Source organism: Camelus ferus, chromosome X (assembly GCF_009834535.1).
Source record: "Camelus ferus isolate YT-003-E chromosome X, BCGSAC_Cfer_1.0, whole genome shotgun sequence".
Taxonomy (NCBI): Eukaryota; Metazoa; Chordata; class Mammalia; order Artiodactyla; family Camelidae; genus Camelus; species Camelus ferus.
In genome coordinates this window covers 85917360-85940640 of record NC_045732.1, presented here as the reverse complement: position 1 = coordinate 85940640, position 23281 = coordinate 85917360, and the positions used below count along the sequence as shown (strand labels likewise).

The following is a 23281-nucleotide window of genomic DNA, read 5'->3' as shown; positions in this document are numbered from 1 at the left end:
CACATGAAAAGTGTTTAGAACAGTTCCTGGTCCAGAGTAAATACTCCAAAAAATGTTAGCTGCTATTATTATTCTTCTTGCTAGTTAGTCATGATTCTGGAATATAGACTGCCTTTCAATTTTATACCCTGTGAAGAAAATACAGGGCGAGAAAGGTTATATTTTCCATTTTCTAATTTTGTTTGTGCTGAAAAAGAGATTTGGAAATGTCAGCCCTGGAGAGGTTTTATAGGTATTATCATTTTCAATTTCAATAAAACACTTACGAAAATGGTAACTGTGATTCTTGTTGAAACACAGGATCCGAATAAAGACACATCATTGTTTAAAGTCTCATCAGAATCTAGGAGCAGGCGGATGTCTGTAAAATGGGATGTGATCAAAATTGAATTGGTTTGCCTCCAAAACCAAGCCACCTCTTGATCTAATTAATTTTTAAATATATATGTAGCTCTGAAAAACAAACCCAGGCCCCTGTACCCTCATGGGCCAATTTTCTTTGTGGTCTCAGTTCATTTCACCTTGCCGCTGTCTGTTGGTTGATTAGGTTTCTAGTCCAAAGCAGGATAATTGCAGTAATGCAAGTTTGGATTTCATTTTCAGTGCTTACGTTTGATGGGAGATTATTCTAATAGATACTGGGCTCCTTGCTTCACGAAGTCAAAATTGTTGCTGCTTTTTTTTTTTTTTTTTAAATGCAAACAAAACTCCTGCAGATCTCCACCCAGTGGTTCAAAAGCTTTTGGAGGTAGCCGAATGGAGCTGGAAGGGAATAAGGCTAGGTGTCAGAAACCTTAGGTCTGCAACCCCGCTGGCCTGCTCTACCATCTGACTCTTCTTCCTTCACCCCGATGCCCTTTGTTTCCGGTATACCTTCTTGTAAGCAATTACAATTCCTCTTTGGGATGAGGCAGGACCTAAACTGATGAATAAATAAATCAGATGTGTGATGGTCGGCAAACCATGACCTCTTGGAGAGAAACCATTTTCTGGTCTCCAGTGGAAATCTCTGGCTCCCTCCCAGGTTCTCAAGCATCTCAGATAAGACAGTGGTTGTAAAAGGGCTCTGTCAAACCTTAACATGTATCCTTCTGAAGAATTAATATCAAATATGGACCAATCTAATTACCAACATGATTTAACTTTCCCTTTCACAAGGATCCAGTAGTCCCTGGCTTATAGTTCAGTGCCTGAACTGTAGTTCTTCTGTTTGTGTTAAAACAAGGCTCCATTCTAACATGCATTTGTACATGAATGTACTCTTATCAAAATAGACCTGTCTTCCATTTCATTGCTCCAGTTGCCTACCGTCTGCTTTCTAAACTGAGAAAGGGAGAGTTAACTAATTCATTTAACCAGGAAACTAGCATTTATTGAGTCCGTACTCTGTCTAGATGTGGCCATCCAGGGATGAAGTCCCAAGTTCCTGCCGTGGGAGCTCACTGGTGGGCACGACCAACTAGGAGACAGAAGTGAACACTGTAAATGCCATGGTAGCTATATGTATTGGGTGCTGTGAAGCCGAGAAGAAACTGTCATTCTCGAGGGATTGTTGAGGAAGGTTTCCCAGAGGAGACCGTGCCTGAAAGAAATCTTGAAGAGTTTGCTAGTGAGAGGGAGTAGGATTTTCAAAGGTACAGCAGTTGGTGTGGCCAAAGGGCTGGCAGGAGTGTTTGGGGGAAGGGAAGTACTTTGGTACGTCTGAAATACAGTGGGTCTGAGGCAGGAGGTAAGGGTGATGAGGACGTCTGGGGCCAGATAATGGAAGGCTTGTAAGTGGAGAGCCACTGAGACTTGATAACAGGGCGTGCATGATCAGATTTGTCTGTTAACATTGTACAGTGAGCAGAGTATTGTGGTCACAGTCTAGAGAGGAGGCTACCGTGAAATTCAGGCAAGAAATGCCATAGGAATAGGTGGAAGTCTTAACAGGAGGAATTGAGAGGAGACAGTGAGAACACAGAACCTACAGTACTTGGTTACTTCTTGGATGTGAGACGGGAGAGGGAAGAACTCGGGACAATGCCCAAGTTTCCGGCTTGATTGAGATGGTGGATAAATCCAGAAAGGAGTAGGATACAAGAAACACACTTAATAGCCACATGGAATAAGAGAAGAGGAACCCGTTTGGGAAGATGAGTTCAGTTTTGGATGCCATTAGTTGGAGGTCCTGAGTGGCATTTGGGTAGAACTATCCATGTTTAGAGCTCAGAGGGGCTATCTGAGCTGATGAAAGTGTAGGGGAGGAAAAAATTTTTCTCAACCTTCTTGGGTTTCAGACCCAGCCTCATCCCTGGCTGGGTCAGAAAAACAAAGAGAAACTGAGAAAAACGTATAAAATTATTTAACATCAGTGTTATGTGACCTAAGAGTCTTCATAAGGAAATGAAGACCAGAAGAAACCAATTAGACCTGCGTATTTCTATGCCAGTTTTGATGAAGAATGAGCATTCATGTAGAAATATAATAGGTCGGGGGATGGGTGATAGCTCAGTGATAGAGTGTGTGCTTAGCATGCATGGAGGGTTCAAGCCCCAGTACCTCCATTAAAAAAAAAGGAATATGATGGGTCAAGGAGCACCAGGCAAGTGTAGTGAACTAGCGGGAACTTAGCAAGGCCCTTGGAGATAACGATGCTCCTTCCCTCTGGGTACAAGAGGGGCATTTCTCACATGAGGATTTTATGACCTGTTTCTGGGGAAAGGGGAGGAGGGAGGGTCAGAATGACAAATTCCTGCTTTTGTTGTTTTCCCAACCCCCCTTCAGCTTAACATATTCAGTATGCCGAAGTGCCATATTTTGGGGTTACATGTCCTAAACTCCATCAAAAGCAATGGAGATTTTTGGAGTAGTTACAGTAGAAAAGGTGGTTATTTCCTACATTAGTCGTGAGGCTGGGTCCATATCCTATTTCAGGAGTCAGCTAGAGGTCATCTTCTTTTAGAAGGCTGCCCTGACCTTCCAATCTCAATTAGCTTCTTCTGTATTACTCTTGAATAGCACTCTGTTCTTTGATTTTATAGCAGTGATCACAATTTAGAACTCCATATTTATGTTTAAGAGTTTACTATCTGTGGGCTTGGCATTATGCTAAGTGAAGTGAGTCGGACAGGGAAAGATAAATACTGTATGATATCACTTATATGGGGAATCTAAAAAATACAACAAATTAGTGAATAAACATAGAAGAAGCCCACTCACAGATAGAACAGACTAGTGGTTACCAGTGGGGAGAGGGGCAGTGTAGGGGTGGGGGAGTGGGAGCTACAGACTACTGGGGGTAAGACAGGCTCAAGGATGTGTGGTACAACACGGGAAATAGAGCCAATGTTTTGTAATAACTGTAGATGGAGTGTAACCTTTAAAAATTGTATAAAAGTAAAAAATTTAAATAAAAACAAAGCAAGAGAAAGCTCTATTAGGAAAATACATTCAGAATACTTAGACTGTATAAATTTTGAGATAGTCTTTCAAAAACAGTTTTAATCTGCAGCTTATGCCAGTTTACCAAAAAATGGTAATAAGTCTCTAAAGTAAAATTTAAAAAAAAGTTCACGCTCCGATTCTTCACTAGACTGTAATTCCCATGTGAGCGCAGTCACACCTGCCTTGTTCACTGCTGAATACCTACGGCTCAGCCTGGCGCATAGTAAATGCTCGGAGAACATTTGTTGACTGGATGGATGAAGAGTAAATACCTACAAAGAGGAGAATGAGGGAGAAAATTAGAGCCTAGGGCAGAATCCTGAGGAGCTCAAATGGTCAGTAAGAGGAGAAGGTGACTGAGAAGAAGTAGTCAAATAGAGGCAGGAGGAAAGCCAGGAGAACAGAGTGTCGGAGAAGCCTGTGGAAGATGGTCGAGAAGAGGCTGGTCAGTAGCATCAAATGCTGCTGAAAGGCTGTGGGAAGTAATGACTGAGAAGCAGTCATTAGATATAACAATAGGAAGGTGATTGATGATCTTAGTAAAAGCAATTTTAGTGTTACGGTGGAAATAAAGTTTGAATAGGGACTTCTAGTCAGTATGTTGAACTAAGGTATCCCAGAAGTCCCTATCCCTCCATGAAAACGTAGAAAGAGCGGATGAAATAGAACCCTAAGTCTTTGGCAATACGCAAGAAAATTCGAAATTGAAAGAGGAAAATTTCCAGGTGATGGAAACAAAACAGCAATTCAAAGCCAAAGCAAAGTGCAACAGATGAAGCTAAATGGCCATCAGGAGTATTAGACCTGGATACGTCATGTACCTCGGGGCATAAGGTGAAGCCACAGCCCTGATGCAGAGCCTGGAGCTCCCTGCATAAAGCTAGGAGCCGGAAGTCCTGTCCAGTTCTCGATAAATCAGGACTCAAGGCCTGGGGAGGCGGAATATAAGTGGGGCCTAGAGTGTCAGAAATTGGAATCCCATGTCTGAATTTATATTAAAAAGCTGGGAAATTAAAATAAAAAACTGACTCTGATCCAGTGAAACCCAAAGAGGGCTGGCAGGGAAAGAAGACAAAACTGCAGCGAGAGAACTGTCCTACCTAGGGTCCGCGTGAGACTTCTACAGAAAAGAACTCTCCTGCTGAAGGCAGGCCCACCATCAAATGTACAGAGCCAGAGGGGAAATAACCACTGCAGGGAGAGTCAGCAGTGACAATAAACAGGGCAATCCAGATTCCGGAAAAGTTGTCTAATAAGGCAATATGAAAGAGCCTTTACCATAAGATCTTCAAAATGTTCAATAGGAGAAAGGAAGGAATAGACTCCATAAGGTATCAACAGCACGTTGTGAAAAAATAGCAGACACATTAGAAAAGGTGAAACAGACCTAACATATATGTGTGTATATATGTATAGACGTGTGTGTATGTATTTATACAATTTCTAATATATGTTATACATAGTTTATATTATGATGTAATGTATAATGTAGTATATGTAGTATATGTGGGTACATCAATGAAATAAAAACAAGGCCAAGCAATAGACTAAATCCAGCTAGAGAGGGGATCGCAGAAGCACCCAGATTCTACAAAGTTGAGATGGGACTCAGAAAGAGAAATAAGAGCGAATGGAAGAGAGAATGAGGTCTCACATATCCCTCCTAGAAGTTTCAGAAGAATAGAGATTTAAGGGGAAGCAGTCCACGAAAGGTTGATGGCTAAATTTCCATACTTGAAGAAAAACAATTGAACAATTGAAGAAGCATAATGGAAGAGGAATGCCATGAGTAGGAATCTTTTTAATGTTTTCAAAATATTCAAATACCAACCAAATACTAGTTGTCACTCTCTAAATGGATGTTGAAATCTCTATAGAGGAATTGCTAGGAATATATACACACAGACACACACATAATAGGATATAAAATAAAAGTAGAGTCAATGGTGAATGTGAAGTAAGGAAGTGGGGATTGTTGGTAAACAACTTTTTTTCAGGAATCTTGGCTATGAAGGGCAAGAAAGATTGCACAGGAGCTGAATGCGCTTGTCTGACATATACATTTATGCTACATGAATAGCAAAAGCAGCAGAGCAACCTTCGGTGTACACTGAGTGCACACACATTCTTACAGCCGATCGTATAAAATGGCAGGGGACTTTTAAATTGAGGAATTCTCCAAAGCTGTTAGTTTTCTTGAAGTAACACCAGCAGCCTGTTCTGTCATTTAAAATGTCACCGCTAGAGGCGCTCTTTTGTAGTATAACATTGCCTCCACAAAATCTTTGTTAGAACAAGTTCATACTGTATATAGCACGGGGAACTATATTCAATGTCTTGTAACTTACAGTGAAAAAGAATATGAAAACGAATATATATGTGTTCCTATATGACTAAAGCATTGTGCTGTACACCAGAAATGGACACACTGTAAACTGACTATACTTCAATTAAAAAAAAAATATATATATATATATATAAACACTGACTATAGAAAAAGATATATATGTATAACTGAATAACTTTGCTGTACACTTGAAACTAACACAGCATTGTCAATCAACTATACTTCGATTAAAAAAAATACATGCTTCGAAAAAAAAATCCCTGTTAGAATCAGCCACTTGAGGGAGAGGGCTGTCATGAGGGCATTACTAGTAGTCCCTAACCCAGCACTGATGAGAGGATCTGATTAACTAGCTATCTTATTGGAAAGCAGTGACCCAGGGATGGGATATAGGAAAGGACAATATTAATAAAGGAGAAGAATTAGGACAGCCTGGATGCTAAAGTCTTATCTGGAGAGCAGTCTCCTGGGGGGCCTCCTAAGGACAGTGGGCGTCTGGATACCAAGATTCTGACAGGGAAGTAGGCACTGGTATTTTAGCGGCAGGAAGAGGAATGAGTAAGCGGGAAGATTTTTTTTTTGCTATGTTTTCAATATATTCAAACAGTAACCAAATCCGAGTTGTCCCTCTCCAACAGGAATATTGAAATCTACAAAGAGGAATTACTAGGATTATCTGGCCTGGACAGTCATTTCCCCATAATCTTTAATTCATTTGTTAGCTTAAAATTTCATCATCATCAAATTATTTCATAACTGCCCACATGCAAATCTCTGGTTGCTAAGCTCACCCCAGTTATTGCAGGAGGAGAATGTCTGACTCACTGTGGCATACGTGCCAATTTAATTTTCATTTTGATTGGCATCTTTCCAAAAGGATTACTTCTACTAAACCCTCTGCTGATGGCAGTTGTAAATCGATAAACTACTGTACACTTGAACATCACTGTTGACAACACGTGTTGGAACATGATCAGTGGGAAAGGGAAGACAGCTGGTTTACAAGCAACAAATAAACAACTCACAGAACATCCACATAGCACGTTTTATTTCTCCTGACCCCCAGAATGCCATACCAGTAATCAATTGTTCACGGAAATGTACACTCCTGGAGAATGGTTACAATAGGAGAGGAACTTGTTGCCCAGTGATTCAAAGTACAGGGGCATAAAAATCCAAAGTTTTGTAAGTCCCCTCACCTGAGGGGTACTAATATTAGAATTCAGTACCAGGAGTCAGTTTCACCCAGGTTTGAAGCCTGGCTTTACCCAATTTTGTTCCCCCTCTTCCTAGCTCTTTGTCATCCTTCAAAATTCATCTTCACTGAGATGGTTTCATGTGTATTTTTGTTTTTCTGAGGCTGACCACTCCTGCCCACAGAGTTAGCTGTGCCTTCTTTTGGGGGCCCCAACACTTTGGACATTTGGTACCCCTCTTACAGTGCTTCGTCACATTTGATTTTAGTCATTTTATTTATTTCTCTCCCTCCTCCACTTGAGGCCAGACATAGTCACTGGAGAGGCAGTAGAGCAGTTTTTAAAACATGGGATATATTTGCAGCAACATGAATGGACCTAGGGATTCTCATTCTGAGTGAAATAGGTCAGACAGAGAAAGACAAATATCATATGATATCCCTTAAATGTAGAATCTAAAAAAAAGACACACAAATGAATTTATTTGCTAAACAGAAACGGACTCACAGACATAGAAAAACAAACTTACGGTTACCAAAGGGAAAAGGCGGAGGAGGGATAAATTAGGAATTTGGGATTAGCTGACACACACTACTATATATAAAATAAACAACAAGATCCTCCTGTACAGCATAGGGAATACTTTGTAATAATCTATAATGAAAAAGAACATATATGTATAGCTGAATCACTCTGCTGTACACCAGAAACTAACACAGCATTGTAAATCAGCTATACTTCAATTGGAGAAAAAATGAGCTGTAAGTCAGAATGCATGGATTTGAATCCACCACTTCCTACCTGAATGAACTCACTAACTTCTTTGCCTCAGCTTCTTCCTCTGTAGGATGGGGATAAGCCCATAAGGTTGTTGTAAATATTAAATTAGTAAATAAGGCTAAGGTACTTAGAATAGTGCCTGGGATATAGTTAGTGCTCAGGAAATAAATTATAGCCACTAATACCTTTGCATCCCATCAGGCTGTAGCTCAGTACGTGGCAAACAGTTCTCAGTAAATGTTAAATGAATGAACAATTTGGCCCAGGACAAATTCATTTCACTTCTCTTGCTTCAGACCTCTTCTCTAAAATGAGATTGTTAATTGAGCATCAAGGCCCCTGTTATGAGATCAGGTTCTAAAATTGCTTTGAGGTCTTTGGTGGTTGCAGGAAAAGTTAGTCAATAGTTTCAATCTGTTGATTATACTTTTAGCTTTTTTTCAGATGGGAAAAGGTAAAGCAAATTAGTTAGGATGGATACTGGAGAAGTCCGATTGCAAAAGAATAGTCATGGGTGTCAAAGCATGGAAGTGAATACAGTGTCTGTAATATTTTTCTCTCTTTTGGCTGAACTCAAGCTTCCTGTAGCTGAAAGCAGATGGCACAAAAAAGCTTACAGTGTGGAAAGGCAGTTTTCCCTTATGGAAAGAACTGAGCGAGTTGGGAGTTGCTTTATCTTCTTGTCTCTGCTAAGTGGGGTGAAGAGAAAGTCCAGGAAGTGTCCTTTGGGTCTCCTGGCATTCCAAAACCCCAGATTACCTGAGTCCAACCAGAATAGCATTAAGCAGGAATTTACAATCATTGAATTTTAGTGAGGAATGTAGTGAAGTTCTCTATAAATGTCATTCTAAGAAGTTATTGTTAAAAGTGTATGAACTATGTCAATAACTATGAAAAGGTCATATCTATTCTTGTTTGTTTCATAATTCACTTTTGTTTAAAAAAAAAAGAAAAAAACATAACTGAATTGAAAATCGTGCTGTAGTCCATCTTTTTCTGTTACCCAAGCCGAGAGAGAAGCATATCCAAGCACCACTGTTCAGCGACCCAAATTCCAAACCCAGTGCCAAGGAGGAAAAAAGGGCCGGTCTTGTACACAAACACTGTATTGGCTGAAGATTCTTAGTTTAAATATGGGCACTGCCGCCTATGTACTGGCCAGGAAACCATAGATACCTCGGTTAGTCTCTCTAGACTTCATTTTCCCCATCTGTAAAATGGCAGTAATGACAACCTCTACCTTCCAGGTTGTTGTAAGGATTAAGGGAAATACTAGTGTTACAGCACTTCACAAGTTGCTTGTCCCAGTTATAACCACAGTATTTCTTGAGTGTTACCACCATTTGAAACCCCTGTGTCGGCAAACAAAACTAAAACCAAAAAACAAACAAATAACAGCTAAAGCAGAGTGGAGAGTTTAAAGATCCTGTAGGGCATCTGCCAGGTTCTCAGGTGGATTGTGGGCCTGGCCTTTGTCCCCTGCTTAGAATCTGAGGATCCATCTCCTCCAAATTCGGCAGGTTCTCCCGCCCAAATCCTGGTCACTGTCTGAAAAGAAATGTGTTGAAACTTAATCCTGATAGAGCACTGACGTAGTTTGCTGTTACCTCTCTGCTCCTTTAAAAGATGGCAGCTCATGATAGGAAATTGATGGAAACAGTGATAGGGAAATTGATGAAAACAGCCATTGGCAAATAGGAAATCAATCCAGATTTCCCTATGCTGGCTGTGAATCCCGCCCCCATATGCTAAGTAGTGGTGAACAGTAAATCATTTGCAAACATTGCATTCCCTTCCTCAAATCTTGACTTTAGGTCACTTTCCTCCAGAAATCCTATTTCCTGCAACAGCTTAGATCCAGAAAAATGACTGATTGTCTGCTTCTGCCTCAAATCCTCCATTATTTTTCCCCCTAGCTTTTCATTTAGATTACTTAGTTCGCTGGGCAAGAAATGAACCCGGTGTTACAGATATTTTGCCTTTGAGTTTTGCACATTTTAGGTCAGCCATAAATGTTTCATCATAGAAACACCTCATTTATGTTTGTTAGCCACCAGTCAATTCGTAAAATAGCATCTGTTCTTCAAGATCTTCAAACATTATTGAATGAAACTACATCGAACTCAGAGAAGCTGGTGCTTTTGTTGGCTCTGGATGCTCTGTTACCATTGGGGCAAACCATCTGGTTAAGAATAAATTTATTTATCTACAAAGTATTACCCACACATTGGATGAAATAAACTTTAGAAAATTGTTGTAACTGCCTTGACCCCATATGCACCAGGTTCACCCAATATGATCTTCCAGAGGCCAAGGCACTAGAGATCTCCAGGCCACATCAGACAGGACCTTACACTCTCTCAGTAATGATGTAGCTGCCCCTCTCCGCGTGACCACTGCTTGGTTGCAGGTCATGGGTATGTAAATAGTAACATAGGTTTTTTTGCTTTTTTTTATTGAAGTATATAGTTGATTTACAATGTTGTATTAGCTTCAGGTGTACAGCAAAGTGATTCAATTTTATATATATATATATATATATATAAATTTTATACACACACACACACACACACACACACATACATATGCATACATACACACTTTTCAGATTCTTTTCCATTATAGGTTATTACAAGATAGTGGATATAGTTCCCTGTGCTACATAGTAGGTCCTTGTTGTTTGTCTGTTTTATATATATAGTGGTGTGCATATGTTAATCCCAAACTCCTAATTTATCACTCCTCCCTACGTCTTTCCCCTTTGGTAATCATAATTGGTTTTCTATGTCTGTGAGTCTATTTCTGGTTTGTAAATAAGTTCATTTCTATCCTTTTTTTTAGATTCCACATAGAAGTGATATCATATGATATTTGTCCTTCTGGCTGATTGACTTCACTTAATATGATAATCTCTACATCCATCCATGTTGCTGTCATTATTTTGTTCTTTTTTAATGACTGGGTATTATTCTATTATATATATATATACATCACATCTTTATCCATTCATCTGTCAATGGACATTTAGGTTACTTCCATGTCTTGGCTGTTGTAAACAGTGCTGCTAGTAACATTGGGGTGCATGTACCTTTTCAAGTTATAGTTTTATCTGGATATATGCCCAGGAGTGGGATTGCTGGATCATATGGTAACTCAATTTTTAGTTTTTTAAGGAACCTCCATACTGTTCTCTATAGTGGCTGCACCAATTTACATTCCCACCAACAGTGTAAGAGGGTTCCTTTTTCTCCACACGCTCTCCAGCATTTATTGTTTCTGGACTTTTGAATGATGTCCATTCTGACTGGTGTGAGGTGATACCTCATTGTAGTTTTGATTTGCATTTCTCTAACAATTAGCGATGTTGAGCATCTTTTCATGTACCTGTTGGCCATCTGGATGTCTTCTTTGGAGAAATATCTATTTAGGTCTACTGCCCATCTTTAGGCAGTAGTGTAGTTTTAATAACGGAATGAGAGCCTTGACCCCATATATCCACCAAGGTAGACAAGGTTTCTGTTGTAGTCACAAAAGCTTCTATAGGAAAATCAGCAACTGACTGGTGTTTGACAACCCTTGGTGAAAATAATATTTTCCTTGTACAAAACTTAAATCCCCACCTATTGAAGCTTAAGTTCATTTTCTTACGATCCTGCCTCCTTCTGGCCAGGGGAGAAACCTTCATCCCAGCAACATGATATTTTTCTCCAGGTTTTCTTGATTAAATGACCAAGCCAGTAATCAGAGGCCTTGAACTCTCAGTGTTGCAGCTGCTATGGCTAATTAAATGGCAAAGAGCTGAATTCATAGGTATGATGGATACCATCAGGGTGCTTTATGGTCTTAATGTTCATAAATTATGACTGAACAATGACATTTTTATGTGGGTTATAGGATTTTTCTTCTTAAGGATCAGAATTAATTAATGTCTTCCCAATGGATTTTATTTATTTATTTATTTAATTGATTGATTGATTTAAAAATATAAACCAGGGCTGGCTGCAGTAAATTCTATAGCTTAAGTATTTAGAGGATGATCTTAGGGAGAGGACATGTCCTAGTGCAGCTCAAGCCTAGGGTTCCCTGGCTTTTCATTCTGAATGCATATCAGGAGAGCCAATCAATTGCTAAAAAAATTGGTTCTGGAGACCTTTGTTTCTGAAGCATAATTCCCCCAAATGAGCTGACTAGGAGAGACTCTTTGCCAGGTAATAAATGTGTCAGGTTATGTTACAGAATACAGTAGTCACTCTTCCTGTCTCTGGAATTCCAGTGTGACACTGACAAGATTTCCTTAAATTGCGTTTTTCTTCCTGCTTGGAGTTAGGTGGCATGAGCCTTTGCTAATGGCTTTTCTCTAATCTCCTCATTTGTATTTCTATCCAGTCGCTTCTCTGGGTTTCTGGACACCATTAAATAGACCACAAAAGATGATACTTGCTGCCCAGTCCCTTCAGTACTCCCTCTGCTGCCCTACTCAGTTGCTAGTGAGATCCCAGTGTTGCTTGCCCATGGTGCACTTGAACCTGCCCCTTTTCCCTCCCTTTGAGCTCATCATCAGTCATTGACCTGGTAACTGGTCACTCAGGTGTTTTGAGGGACTGTCAGTGAAGTTGGCGAGCAAACTGGCAGGTGGCTCTGATTATGTTTATCTTCACGAAGGAAGGGTGTTTGAAATCTTTTCAGAGTTTCAGAAAGCCAGCCAGTTCCTTCCTGCTCAGAAAGTACTGAGGCTGCTCCTGATTAGGCTGTCTGAATCCTCTCATTTTTACTCATCACAGTCACATCTGTTTGGGTTTCTCTCTCTCCTGGAGATGCCTCTTGAGAGCAGGTCCCCTCAGCTTCTTTGCAGCTCATCTGAGTCCTGCCAACAGAGATTGGCAGAGAACAATCAGCATTCTCTGCTCTGATAACTCACATAACTCTCCCTGAAAAGAATGCCAAAACCTGGTTCTCAAGTGAACCCATGAGGAATGGAGCCAAAGAGACTTTTATATTTTTCTTTGCAATCTAGTGGAGAGTTTACATTCTGGTAGGCTAGGGAGAGGCCCAGTATGAAGAGGGCGGGGTGAAGAGGTAGGAGGAACGGGGACATAGACACAAAAATCATTGGCTCCCAGAGCCGAAAAGACTTTCAAGAGCATCTCATCCAGAGGTTTTCCAATGTTTCATTTTTAGCAGTGGAATCTCTTTATTTTTATTTTTTTCATAAGAAATCACACAGTAAGTCCCACTGTATAAAAGAGAGGAAAGCAGAAGTGCTATGGTTGAAACATGGGCGAGGTGAAACTGCCATCACCTCCGTGTACTCTTCGGGCTCTGCAGAATACGATTTGAAAGCCATTAATTGTGTCTCAAGGATGACTTTAAAGATGGGGAAACTAGAGTCCCAACAGGAGAAATGACATGACCAAGGTCACACAGCCAGTTCGTGGTAGAGACAGGATTAAAACGTATGCCTCCTGTCACCGAGGCTAGAAGTGTTGATGAGCCGAGCTGGAGAAAGGCGCTAAGGATGCTTTCTTCCTGAATCTGATGAAGGAGAGAGCTTGCTGGACAGTGCAGTGAGGGGAGGAGGTCTGGGAAGAGCCGAGGCGACTTAAGCCCACCCAGCAGAGAGCAGCTGGGAGCCCTGGAGTTAAGCAGGAAGAATTGAAACTATGAATCTGCAGGAGATCCAGGAAATTCCATAGCAAGGATGCGGTGTGAACTGGTAGGAACACAGCAGGACAGGAGAAAAAGGTATGCTGGAAATGAGTGTCAAAGGAAAGTTCTTTATTCATCCTCCCACTAAAATGCCAGCCATGCTACTGGTCTTGGGTAGGCGAAATATGCTTCCCTATGGTGGGCTGCAAGTCTTTCTTTCATTATGCGCTCCTAAGATGAACGGGGTTTTGGCACAGTTCTTTGAGAGTTATATTCACGCTCTTTTCTGTGTTTGGAAGCTCCTGAGAAATGCACATGAGAGTTAGGAAAGGATGAAAATATCTGTTTAATTAATAATTAATTAATGATCACACAATACGATTTGGACCCTAAGTCAAAATGGCTTTTCTTCACTATCCCCCCCGATGATCTCCCTCCAGTGACAGGCTTCTGTGAGTTCTCTCACTGGAGGAGAGAGGAGAACGCACGTGGTCTGTAGGCAGACAGATCACAGAGAGTTCCAGGCCCCTACCTCTGGTCTCACCCATCACATGTCCATGGAGAAAAACGAATAAAGGTGGGGTATAAATAGGCAGAAGCACATTTTATGAGCTGGCAGGAACATGTGACAGGGAGAGAGTCTGGTTCCCCCTATACCTCTCATTTTTCAAGATTATAAAATGTAATTGGTAGAGGGCAGTTAGAGCAAGAAAGATGTCTATAAACACCCATAGAATCATCAATTATCAGCTTTGACAGAGTGGTTCCAGGAGCTCATGGCATAGTTTAATTCTCTAATTTATTAAAAAAACAAAAACAAACCCCCAAAACCCCAAACCCCTGGGGTGGTGGGCAGGGATTAGTAACAGGGCTGATGTATTTACAGGTCTGTGTTTGCGACTTTGTAGTGATGTGCCCCTCCTCTTCATTATATATTCCGGAAGTCTTCTCCGCGTCTGTTTCCCTCAAATACCCACTTCAGAGTGGCCACACCGGTAATCTCCAGGCATCCTGAATGTGCCTTGTGAATGGTGTTTGCACTAGCAGTGAGTGCTCTCCCTGTGGAGAAGTGGAGGAAAGAGCATGGCAAAGCCCTCCTCATTTTCTCAGTACCATTCCCTCACTCTTCCCAAGTTCTGTCCCTTGCCTGAATCAGAGCTCATCCTTCTTTAGCTTGGTCATGCCTGCTTTGGTTCAGGGTCCCAAGAGAGAAGCAAGGGGTGGGGGGAGGCCCTTGGAGCTGGTACTCAGCACAAGGTAAAAACATGCACAGTGAGTAAGAATCTGTTAACTGTCCATCCCACACCCCACATATTTGGTCCTGGTCAGAGCTTCTTCTGACCCCTCTTTTGGTGAGATTACCTCCCTTCATGGTACTTGGAATTTGAATAGCATACTCTCTGAGCCAGGAAACATCTTCCTACCCTTCAGAATCAATATCAATCAGTCACTTGTCAATTATTTTCAACAAACTTTTATTGAGCATAAACTATGTCAGGAATATAGTGGTAACCAAGATCCAGTCCCAATTTTTAAGGCGTTCAATGTCCAGCGGGGGCAGACCAGGGTTTTCCCTCCGTGAATTAAAGTCTGAAGATAATTCAGTGGACTCAAGGTGCTAGAACACTTCTACCTTGTCCTCCCTTTTCTTTTGGGAAAGCGCAGAGCACAAAGAAGCAGTAGGCTGACCTGCAGGCAACCTCAGACCATTCAGCATCATTCTCCTCTATCTAGCCATCTCAGTCCCTGCAGCCTTCACCCCAGCCCACCTTTGCAGACACATAATAGTGCTTCTGGGGCACTTCTAGGGCAAGAGACACTTCAAGACTGGGGAAAAGTGGAAGGGAACTGGCGGCAGCTTCTCTGGTAGAGCAATGAAATCGACAGAAGGTTCAGGTGATTGAGCTCTGAAGGGCTTAGAAGCCTGGAAGATTTCAGTTTCTTAGTTGGGAGCTCAGGCAAAAGAGCTCAGAAGAGGACTGGAGTCTGGCATTTGGTTTTGCATCTACATCAATTCTGAAAAGATCCAAAAGGGGGTGGAGGTCCAGTAAAGAGAGTGTCGTGGTAACTCCAAGACAGTGTAGCCCTGCGATTGGGGGCTTCTTTTCTGACATCAGAAATCGAGTAAAATAGTAAAATAATCCGGTCTATTTCAAGGGAGGGATGTGGATGGTCTATTCTCTTTGTTACCTTCTTGCCCTCAAAACTCCTTCTTTCTTCTCCTCCAAACTAAAATATAGAACAAGGAAGGGACAGAACTTGTTAATTGAGTGAAGCGAGCAAAAAGGCAGACTTAGTCCCTGAATTGGAGGGAGGCAGGCTGCCTGAGCTTGAGGCGCAGGAAAAAAAAAGAGAAGAGATTGGAGACGGTCCAGAGCTTAAATAAAGAGGCTCAGCTCTGCATTTCGCAAATTTATTGGTACACGACCCAAGCGCTTTGCCTGGATCCCAAACCCGAACAAAATGATGAGGGGGCGCAGAGGGAAAACGGGGTTTGGATCGCACAAACGGATCTGAAATGAAAAGTCAGCAAAAACCACTGGGTGGCAGCGTGGTGTGCGGGCGCAGCTCTGCAGTGCCTGCTGCTACTGCTGCTGCCGTTGCCGCGGATGCTGAACCAGTCTGGGAGCCCCGGCCTCTCTCTTGAATGGCTACAAGTGTCGCCATGCGAAAAACCTCAGCTAGTGTGTGCGTGTGGAGGGGGGTGGGTGTTGTAAGTCCGAGCCTGGGGCCGGGGGCTTGCGAACTTCCTGGGGGCTCCAGCCTGGGCGTAATCTAGCCAGCTGAGAGTCAAACACCAACGGAACGTCCCACTCCGCCATCCCCATCTCCAAGCAACCCCCCGCTCCTCCAACACAACTGCCTCCTCCCAGTGCCTCCTCCATCACTGTTTTCTCCCGAAGCTCCTTCAGGGAAGAGGATGGGGAGAAAGGTTGGGGAGATGGGGCAGTGTCTGAGCCCCTACAGGTGTTAGCCCGAGCGGCCCGCCGGGGACTTGGAGGGTGGGGCGGGTGGGGGCGGCCGGCGGCGCGGAGCCAGCGGGCTGGGCTCCGGGAGGGAGGGGCCGCCGGGGGAGGGGGCCTCGGGGAGGCCGTCGCGCTCTTCCGGAGGGTGCCTGCGGCGACTGAATTCCTATACCAGTCTGTGCCGCGCCCAGAGCAGCAGCAACGGCCGCCGCAGCAGCGAAGATGCGAGGCCATTACCTGTTTGAGCCCCGTCGGAAAGCTGGCCCCGGCCAACTTTTCCCGATCGGCAGGCCAAGAAGTTGCAAGGACTAGTCGGAGGCTCGGAGGGGCCAGGACGAGGGCGCGCCCCCCCGCGCGCTTCCTCCATCCCCCCTCCCTGCCGCCGCCCGCGCTCCCGGCCTCTCTCCCGCCCGCGCTCCCTCCCTCCGCCCGCCTCCCTGCTCCGGCCCCCTCCGCGCGGCACCGGGCGGGGGGTGCCGCGAAACTCCGACCCGAGCCACTTGGACTTGCACAGTGTCCTCTGGGCGCAGGGGCCGAGCGCACGCACTCGCGCAGCTCTGCCTCCGCCTGCCCGTCTCGCCCGCGATCCCGGCCCGGGGCTGTGGCGTCGGCTCGGACCCAGGCAGCCGGCAGCCCGCGCGGGAGCCGGTCCACCGCCGGAGGAGCTCGGCCGGCATGCTGAGCCCCCTCCTCGGCTGAAGCCCGAGCGCGGAGAAGCGCGGCCGAGCGCCGGCTCCGGAGACCGAGGCGGCGGAGGCGCGAGACCCGGCGGGCGAGCGGCGGCGGAGCGCGAGGAGGGGGCGAACCCGGCGAGGGGCCGCGAAAGAAGCGGTGGTGGTGGGCGTCGTGGCCATGGCGGCGGCTATCGCCAGCTCGCTCATCCGGCAGAAGCGACAAGCCCGCGAGCGCGAGAAATCGAACGCCTGCAAGTGTGTCAGCAGCCCCAGCAAAGGCAAGACCAGCTGCGACAAAAACAAGTTAAACGTCTTTTCCCGGGTCAAACTATTCGGCTCCAAAAAGAGGCGCAGAAGGAGACCAGGTTGGCAGGGGCTCTTGGCTGGCTCTTTTTTCTTTTTTTTGTCATACTTTCCGAGTGTGGAGGGGGCTGAGGGCGTGGATGGAAGCGGAGGTGAGTTTGTCGGTGGCCCACCTCTTGCGGATGTGGCCACCTAGCCGGTGTGCGTGCGTGGAAAGCTATCGCTTTTTCGCCTCCTTCGTGGCAGTACCAGGCTTGCTGCATTGCAACTGCCGTGGGACAGGCGCAGAGCCTGGGGGCATACCCTGCCCGGGGGGGCGCGCCGTCAGCTTCAAACAGACCACATGTGTGCGTGCCCGTGGGCTCTGGGCCGGCGTGACCCAGACATGGCTAGCGTGTGTGTGGCGTGGAAAATGCAGGCGCGGAGCTGGGCAGACCCCCCCGCCCACTCCCCACCCCGGGAGAACCCGGGAATCCCTCCTTTGCCTTTATCCCTGCAACTCCGACCCTTCCCCTCCAGCTTCCACCCTCGAGGGCCGTGGGTTTCCGCTATCCAGGCATTCCGTTTCTTTGATCACTTTGAAGCTTATCGGGACGGACTTGTGGTGCCGGTTTGAAATATTTGCTGGAGAGGAGGGGGTGGATTTCCAGAACCTTGTGGCCGAGAGCTTAGTGATCTGGTTAGACTAGTAAAACTGTGGTTACTTGCTACCAAAACGCAGGAGTGAAGAGAGAATTTAATCTCTGAGCCAGATTGTGGGTCCTTTTGAACCCGTTCAGTGAGAAGAGTAGCGCGATATTCCAGTGCCAGGGGAAATTCACAAGGCTCTAGGTGTCAGGTTGCGTCAAGGTAGACCTTCAGGCGAACCGGCAGCTTGTTTGGCCATTCTTAACCAAATGAATCCTGACGCTATTCCCTTACTTTTAACTAGATACATATTACAGAATTTCAGACTATTCACCAATCTGTTATTTCTCTATTTATGTGTTCTACACACCCTGGAATGGAAATGCAACCATACATTTTCTGTGTGCTCGAAGTTTTTAAGGTGTTAGCTGTAAATTAGGCTTGTTTTTAAAAAGGTTTAAGCGGTGGCAAAGTACGATTATGTGGCCTGAATCATCACATAAATATTATTTCAGTGCAGGTGTCTGTATTCAATAAAAGCAGATTTTGGATAACATGGCTCTTATTGGTAAATGAGGTACTTGATTAATCTATGGTGATTCATAGTTAAATCATTTTGAGAACACGTATTTTGTATATGTGCTGCTGAAGAGAGCACGAGAACACGTATTTTGGATAATTATATTTCTGACACTAAATTGAAAATAAGAATGGACTAATTTTCTTTCCTCCCCACCAACAAAATCCCTGCTCTTTGCACCCGTTTCCTCTAAGGATAATTAATATGATAGGGGATGGTCATGGTTGTTTTAGTCTCTCCTCCCCCTCCCCCTTTTTAAAAATCACAGCTCACATTTCTAAATATAAGTCCTTTGATGGGCGTCCAGGTTATTTATGCATTTTCAACCTTCTTGGAATGGAGGGGATTCTTTATTCAAATTGCGGTAATTCTGAGGGAATTCTTTGCTAGTGTGTTTTTGGTCCCTGCTTGGCAAACCACTCAAAATTATCTTTGTATTTCTCCTTTTCCTTCCACATGACAAGTGGCACATTGTTAAAAGGCAGAATGTGCCATTTGCCAACGCATTCTGAATGTTCAATGAGTATGCCACTGTAAGCCAAAGGACACCCTATCAGAGACTGTCTCTGCTGTCAGAAGCTTTAGGGCTTTACCAGTGTTACCAGGTGGAAATCAAATGTTTCTTCAGTTTGGAGATTTCTTCTGACACTCGGAGTTTGTTCATTTTCTTTCTTTCAGAGGACTCTTTAAAAGTGAAGTTTGAGCCTTCCCACTAAAATTTGTAAATGAAATTAGAAGTTTGAATTCTGACTCTTTTCAACTGTATATGCACAACTTATCAATTGATCCAAACCATGGTTCTCTTTACAGAGCCTCAGCTGAAGGGTATAGTTACTAAACTATACAGCAGACAAGGCTACCACTTGCAGCTGCAGGCAGATGGAACCATCGATGGCACGAAAGATGAGGACAGCACTTACAGTAAGTGACCGCAGAATAAATAGCATATCCCAGCATGTTGTTGACACTGTGTTTTCTTTCTTAATTTTTTAAGATAAACATCCCTTGCTTAAATTCTGAAGTGAATCCAAAATGTAGTCAACACCAGACAATCGTGTTTAAGCAGGTTAATAACCTAAGGGAAGTGGAACATGAAAATAATCTAAAATAGTGAACTGTAGCAAATAATGTTGACACCATCTGAAGAACAATCCAAATGTCATCTCCATGGTAATCTGGATAGATTTATAGCTGTCCTTTGGATTTTATTACTTTTTTCCCTCGCAGAAAATTTACTCACCCACACACTGATCCTGAAATAGCATGTTATCTCTACTCTTAAGAACCGGTCTCATCCCAAGAGAGAGGAGTGGTTTCATGTCATGAGAATTCATCATAACAAGCTTTCACGTCTCCCCTCTCCACACACACTGATAACTCTGAGACTAATTGGGATTTTAACATTGAGATACCTCCACAGGTGGGTAAAGAGATTTTTTTTTTTAGTGCTTTATTTTTAACCATGGTTTAAGTAAAGACCAAATTGGAGACCATAATGGTGAATCTAAAAAAGAAACACATCAAAAATAAAGTCAATATGACTTCTAATTACTGAAGTACAGTGATTCTAAGATATTATATAAACTTTTGTGACACATGCTTTATTTATTTGGAGTAACAAAAACTCACAAATAGTGAAGCCCTCTTCAATAATGATAACTGATGTTTTGTTTTTGTTTTGTTTGCAATTAGCAGCTTTCTACAGATCTATTAAATGTTTCATGAGGCTAAAACACCTAGTTCTCACAATTCACTCCCTATTTTCTCTAATGTATATTGCACTTCCCTCAGACTTTGATAGTTCCCCAGAAATAGTTGCATTGTCAAGGAAAGCCCATCTGAATGCTAACAAGTCCTCTGCGGCATTTTCAGAGATGCTGGCCAGAGGCGCTGAAGCCATAGACAAGGGTTCCAATGTTGAGTGTTAAAGAGTTTCACACCTTTTAATAAGGCTTCCTGGGCTGGTGCATGGCCAAGGCGAGACCTCAAGGGGAAGTCACCTTTAATTACCTTTGAAGAAAGCTCTGTGCTACCTAGGATGAAAAACTTCCATACTTAAATGGTTTAAAGGTTCTTCGCTGTTTTGCAAAATGTTATGTGACTGTTGTGATATTAAAGTTCTAATTGTTAAGTTCTAGATGTTCTTTCATGATACTCTTCTATTTGAAAAAATTAGTCAAGTGTAGCTGGAGGGTTTTACTGTACACCTCTAACAGACATTAGTACATGATGATCAGTAATAAAACATTCCCATAAATTGTATGTTCAAATTGGTGTTTGGGAAAGAAGTTAGGGGATGTAAGCTGCTCCGTTTTTCAAAGTGCCTTAGAGAAATGGATTCGTTGGGAACTAATGAAAGGACATTCATGATTAGTTGCTAATGAGCCCCACCCAACCAGGTTTCCCTCCTTCTACTTTTAACATCTTCTCCAGATGGAAATCAGTGAAAAGATTATTTTGGGTCCAATGTTCACATGCGTTTCCTGAAAAGGAAAAAAATATATATCAGATGATTCATTTGCTGTGCCTTATCAATAGCAATATGCCACACGCATCAAGATCACCCTGTAGGTAGTCATTTTAGGGTATGACACACACCCAGACACAGGTACACACACATATATGCGTGTAAATCAAGACTCCGTTTTTTAACTATGGAATCACGTAGGTTTTACTTTTCAGTTCCTACATATGCATAGCTTCTGCCTTTGATTGTCTTATAACTGACTGATAGACAGGGCATTTCTGTATGCTAATGATACTGTGAGACCATTAAAGTGTCTGATAACCAGAATCTGTGTTTAGGCAGAGCGAAATAATGAGAGGTGAGTCAGCCGGCGGTGAGTATTACCATCGCGTGAAACAGACAAATGAAGAGTATCTCAAAAGAAATAGCGAGTCTGTGTGGCTTGACTCTACCCCTGCTGCCAAGTCTGACCAGAGCTAGCTTTTCTTCCCAACGGAGTATATTGTAGGGCATAAGTCATCATGAAACAAGACTGTTTAATGGTTAAAGTGATCATTAAAATGATCATCATTAAAATGGAAGTCTAGTCATGCAAACGTATTCTTTTCTTTCCCCCTAAAGCCAAGCAATTTTCTTGGCATTCATTATTTAATTATTTTAACTGAGTGGAACAAGAATACCGGTTGTTTTTTTTTTTTTCCAACTCTCACCTTTTCATGTATATAGTATTTCTTAATATGATTCCTGTTATTATGTTTATATTTTTTCTTATTTTTTATTAATTGTTAGGATTTTTCATCATGCTTTTCTCATTCAGTTCAATTTGGCTGATTTTATGATATTTTGATTCTGATGAGGTAAGCAAGATCATGATAACAAAGCAGTTCACATTTACACAGATACTTCAATTTCTAAAAGCATATGTTTGATATTATGCATCTAGGCTGACCTTAGGTAGATTCATTACAATGGTAAATGTCAGTCCAATAAAGTCTCATCATGAGCAAATCGGCCATAGTGAGTTATGTATTTCTCCCTGAAAAGGAAAAGAGGATAGACATTTCATGGCAGTAGTTTTATTGTATCTGCCTTGGGTTCCATGAGGGCTATTTTAAAAGAATAGGCAAATTTTCCTTCAAACCTTCAGTAGTGTTAAGAGTTCAGCAGGTCAGGTCTTTCTGATCTACATTAATATATACTTTTATGAATTACCCCCTTTGAGAAATTGATCTTAATCCAGCTGATAAAGAAGGATGGCCTCAGTTTCATATTCAGCAAACACTGAGTGCCAATTACGAGCACACCTCTGAGAAACTGATCCCTTCAAGGTAGAATGGATTTGTTTTTATGTAGACACAACAGAAAACAAACAAGAAACAAAGGCCCTGTTGTTTATAAAAATCTTCAAAAGTTTGACAGAAATAAAAGAAAAGATATTAGGTATTTAATGCATGTGTTTTAGACACACAAATAAAATCAAATGTTTTCTTCTCCTATTTAGCATATTTTCATCCTAATCAAAATAATATCTTAAGTCCATGAAGAAGTACTCCAGATTTGGAGAAACAAAGGCATATTGGAAACTACTTCTGTGCAAGCTCACCCTTGATATAATTTCTTTGCATTTTTATCTGTCCCTTTAGACAGACTTTAAATAAATCCTGTTTCTGATCTATCTTAAATGTCTAAAGAAAAAAGATTGAACTATGACTAGTCACTCTTTTTTTTTTGCTGCTCTCTTTAATTTTTTATTTTAGAGTGGTATTTTTTGTTTTTGAATCAGATTTCATAGAAATTTGTGATACATAGTGAAAATTCATGTTCTACTATATAAGGAATACCATTCTTCTGGAGTAGCTAATCCCAGGCATGGATTACTGATGTGCTTTGCTTCTCTTCCTCCTCCTGCTATCTGATGTTTGGGATTTAAGCATTTTATTGCTCATTAAAACTCACATCAGAGAGTGGTTGGGGCACACGGTGAAAATCAAACGTCTCTCTTTTTCTTGTTACAAGCTGCATTCAGAGAACTAAGAAGGTTCAGAATATTGTAAAAAAAAAAAAAAAGAAGTTCTAGAAACAGCTCTGAATTTCCTTTATTATTTATCATCTATTATCATCTATTAGAATGACTAAACTAGGCTTCAGACATACGCTGGCATTCTAGTTGTCTAGTGGTACAGCTTTTAAGCCAAACCCATATGGAGGTTTTTGTTTGGTTTCATTTGTTTTTTTAGACAGCAGAATTTTAAAACCATGAGCTTTCATA

General features: G+C 42.5%; 1 protein-coding gene across 5 annotated transcripts in view; it reads left to right on the top strand.

The window, feature by feature from the left end:
• FGF13 (fibroblast growth factor 13) overlaps window positions 1-23281 on the top strand; it is a 464387-nt gene that overhangs the window by 382311 nt on the left and 58795 nt on the right. For 4 of the 5 annotated variants that reach the window (XM_032475824.1, XM_032475825.1, XM_032475827.1 and 1 more), the window contains one exon: window positions 19356-19466. In XM_032475824.1, the coding sequence (XP_032331715.1) occupies window positions 19356-19466 (111 nt within the window). Of the gene's footprint in view, window positions 1-16519; window positions 17401-19355; window positions 19467-23281 lie in introns of those variants that run through there. The other variant, XM_032475826.1, reaches the window with a different exon arrangement.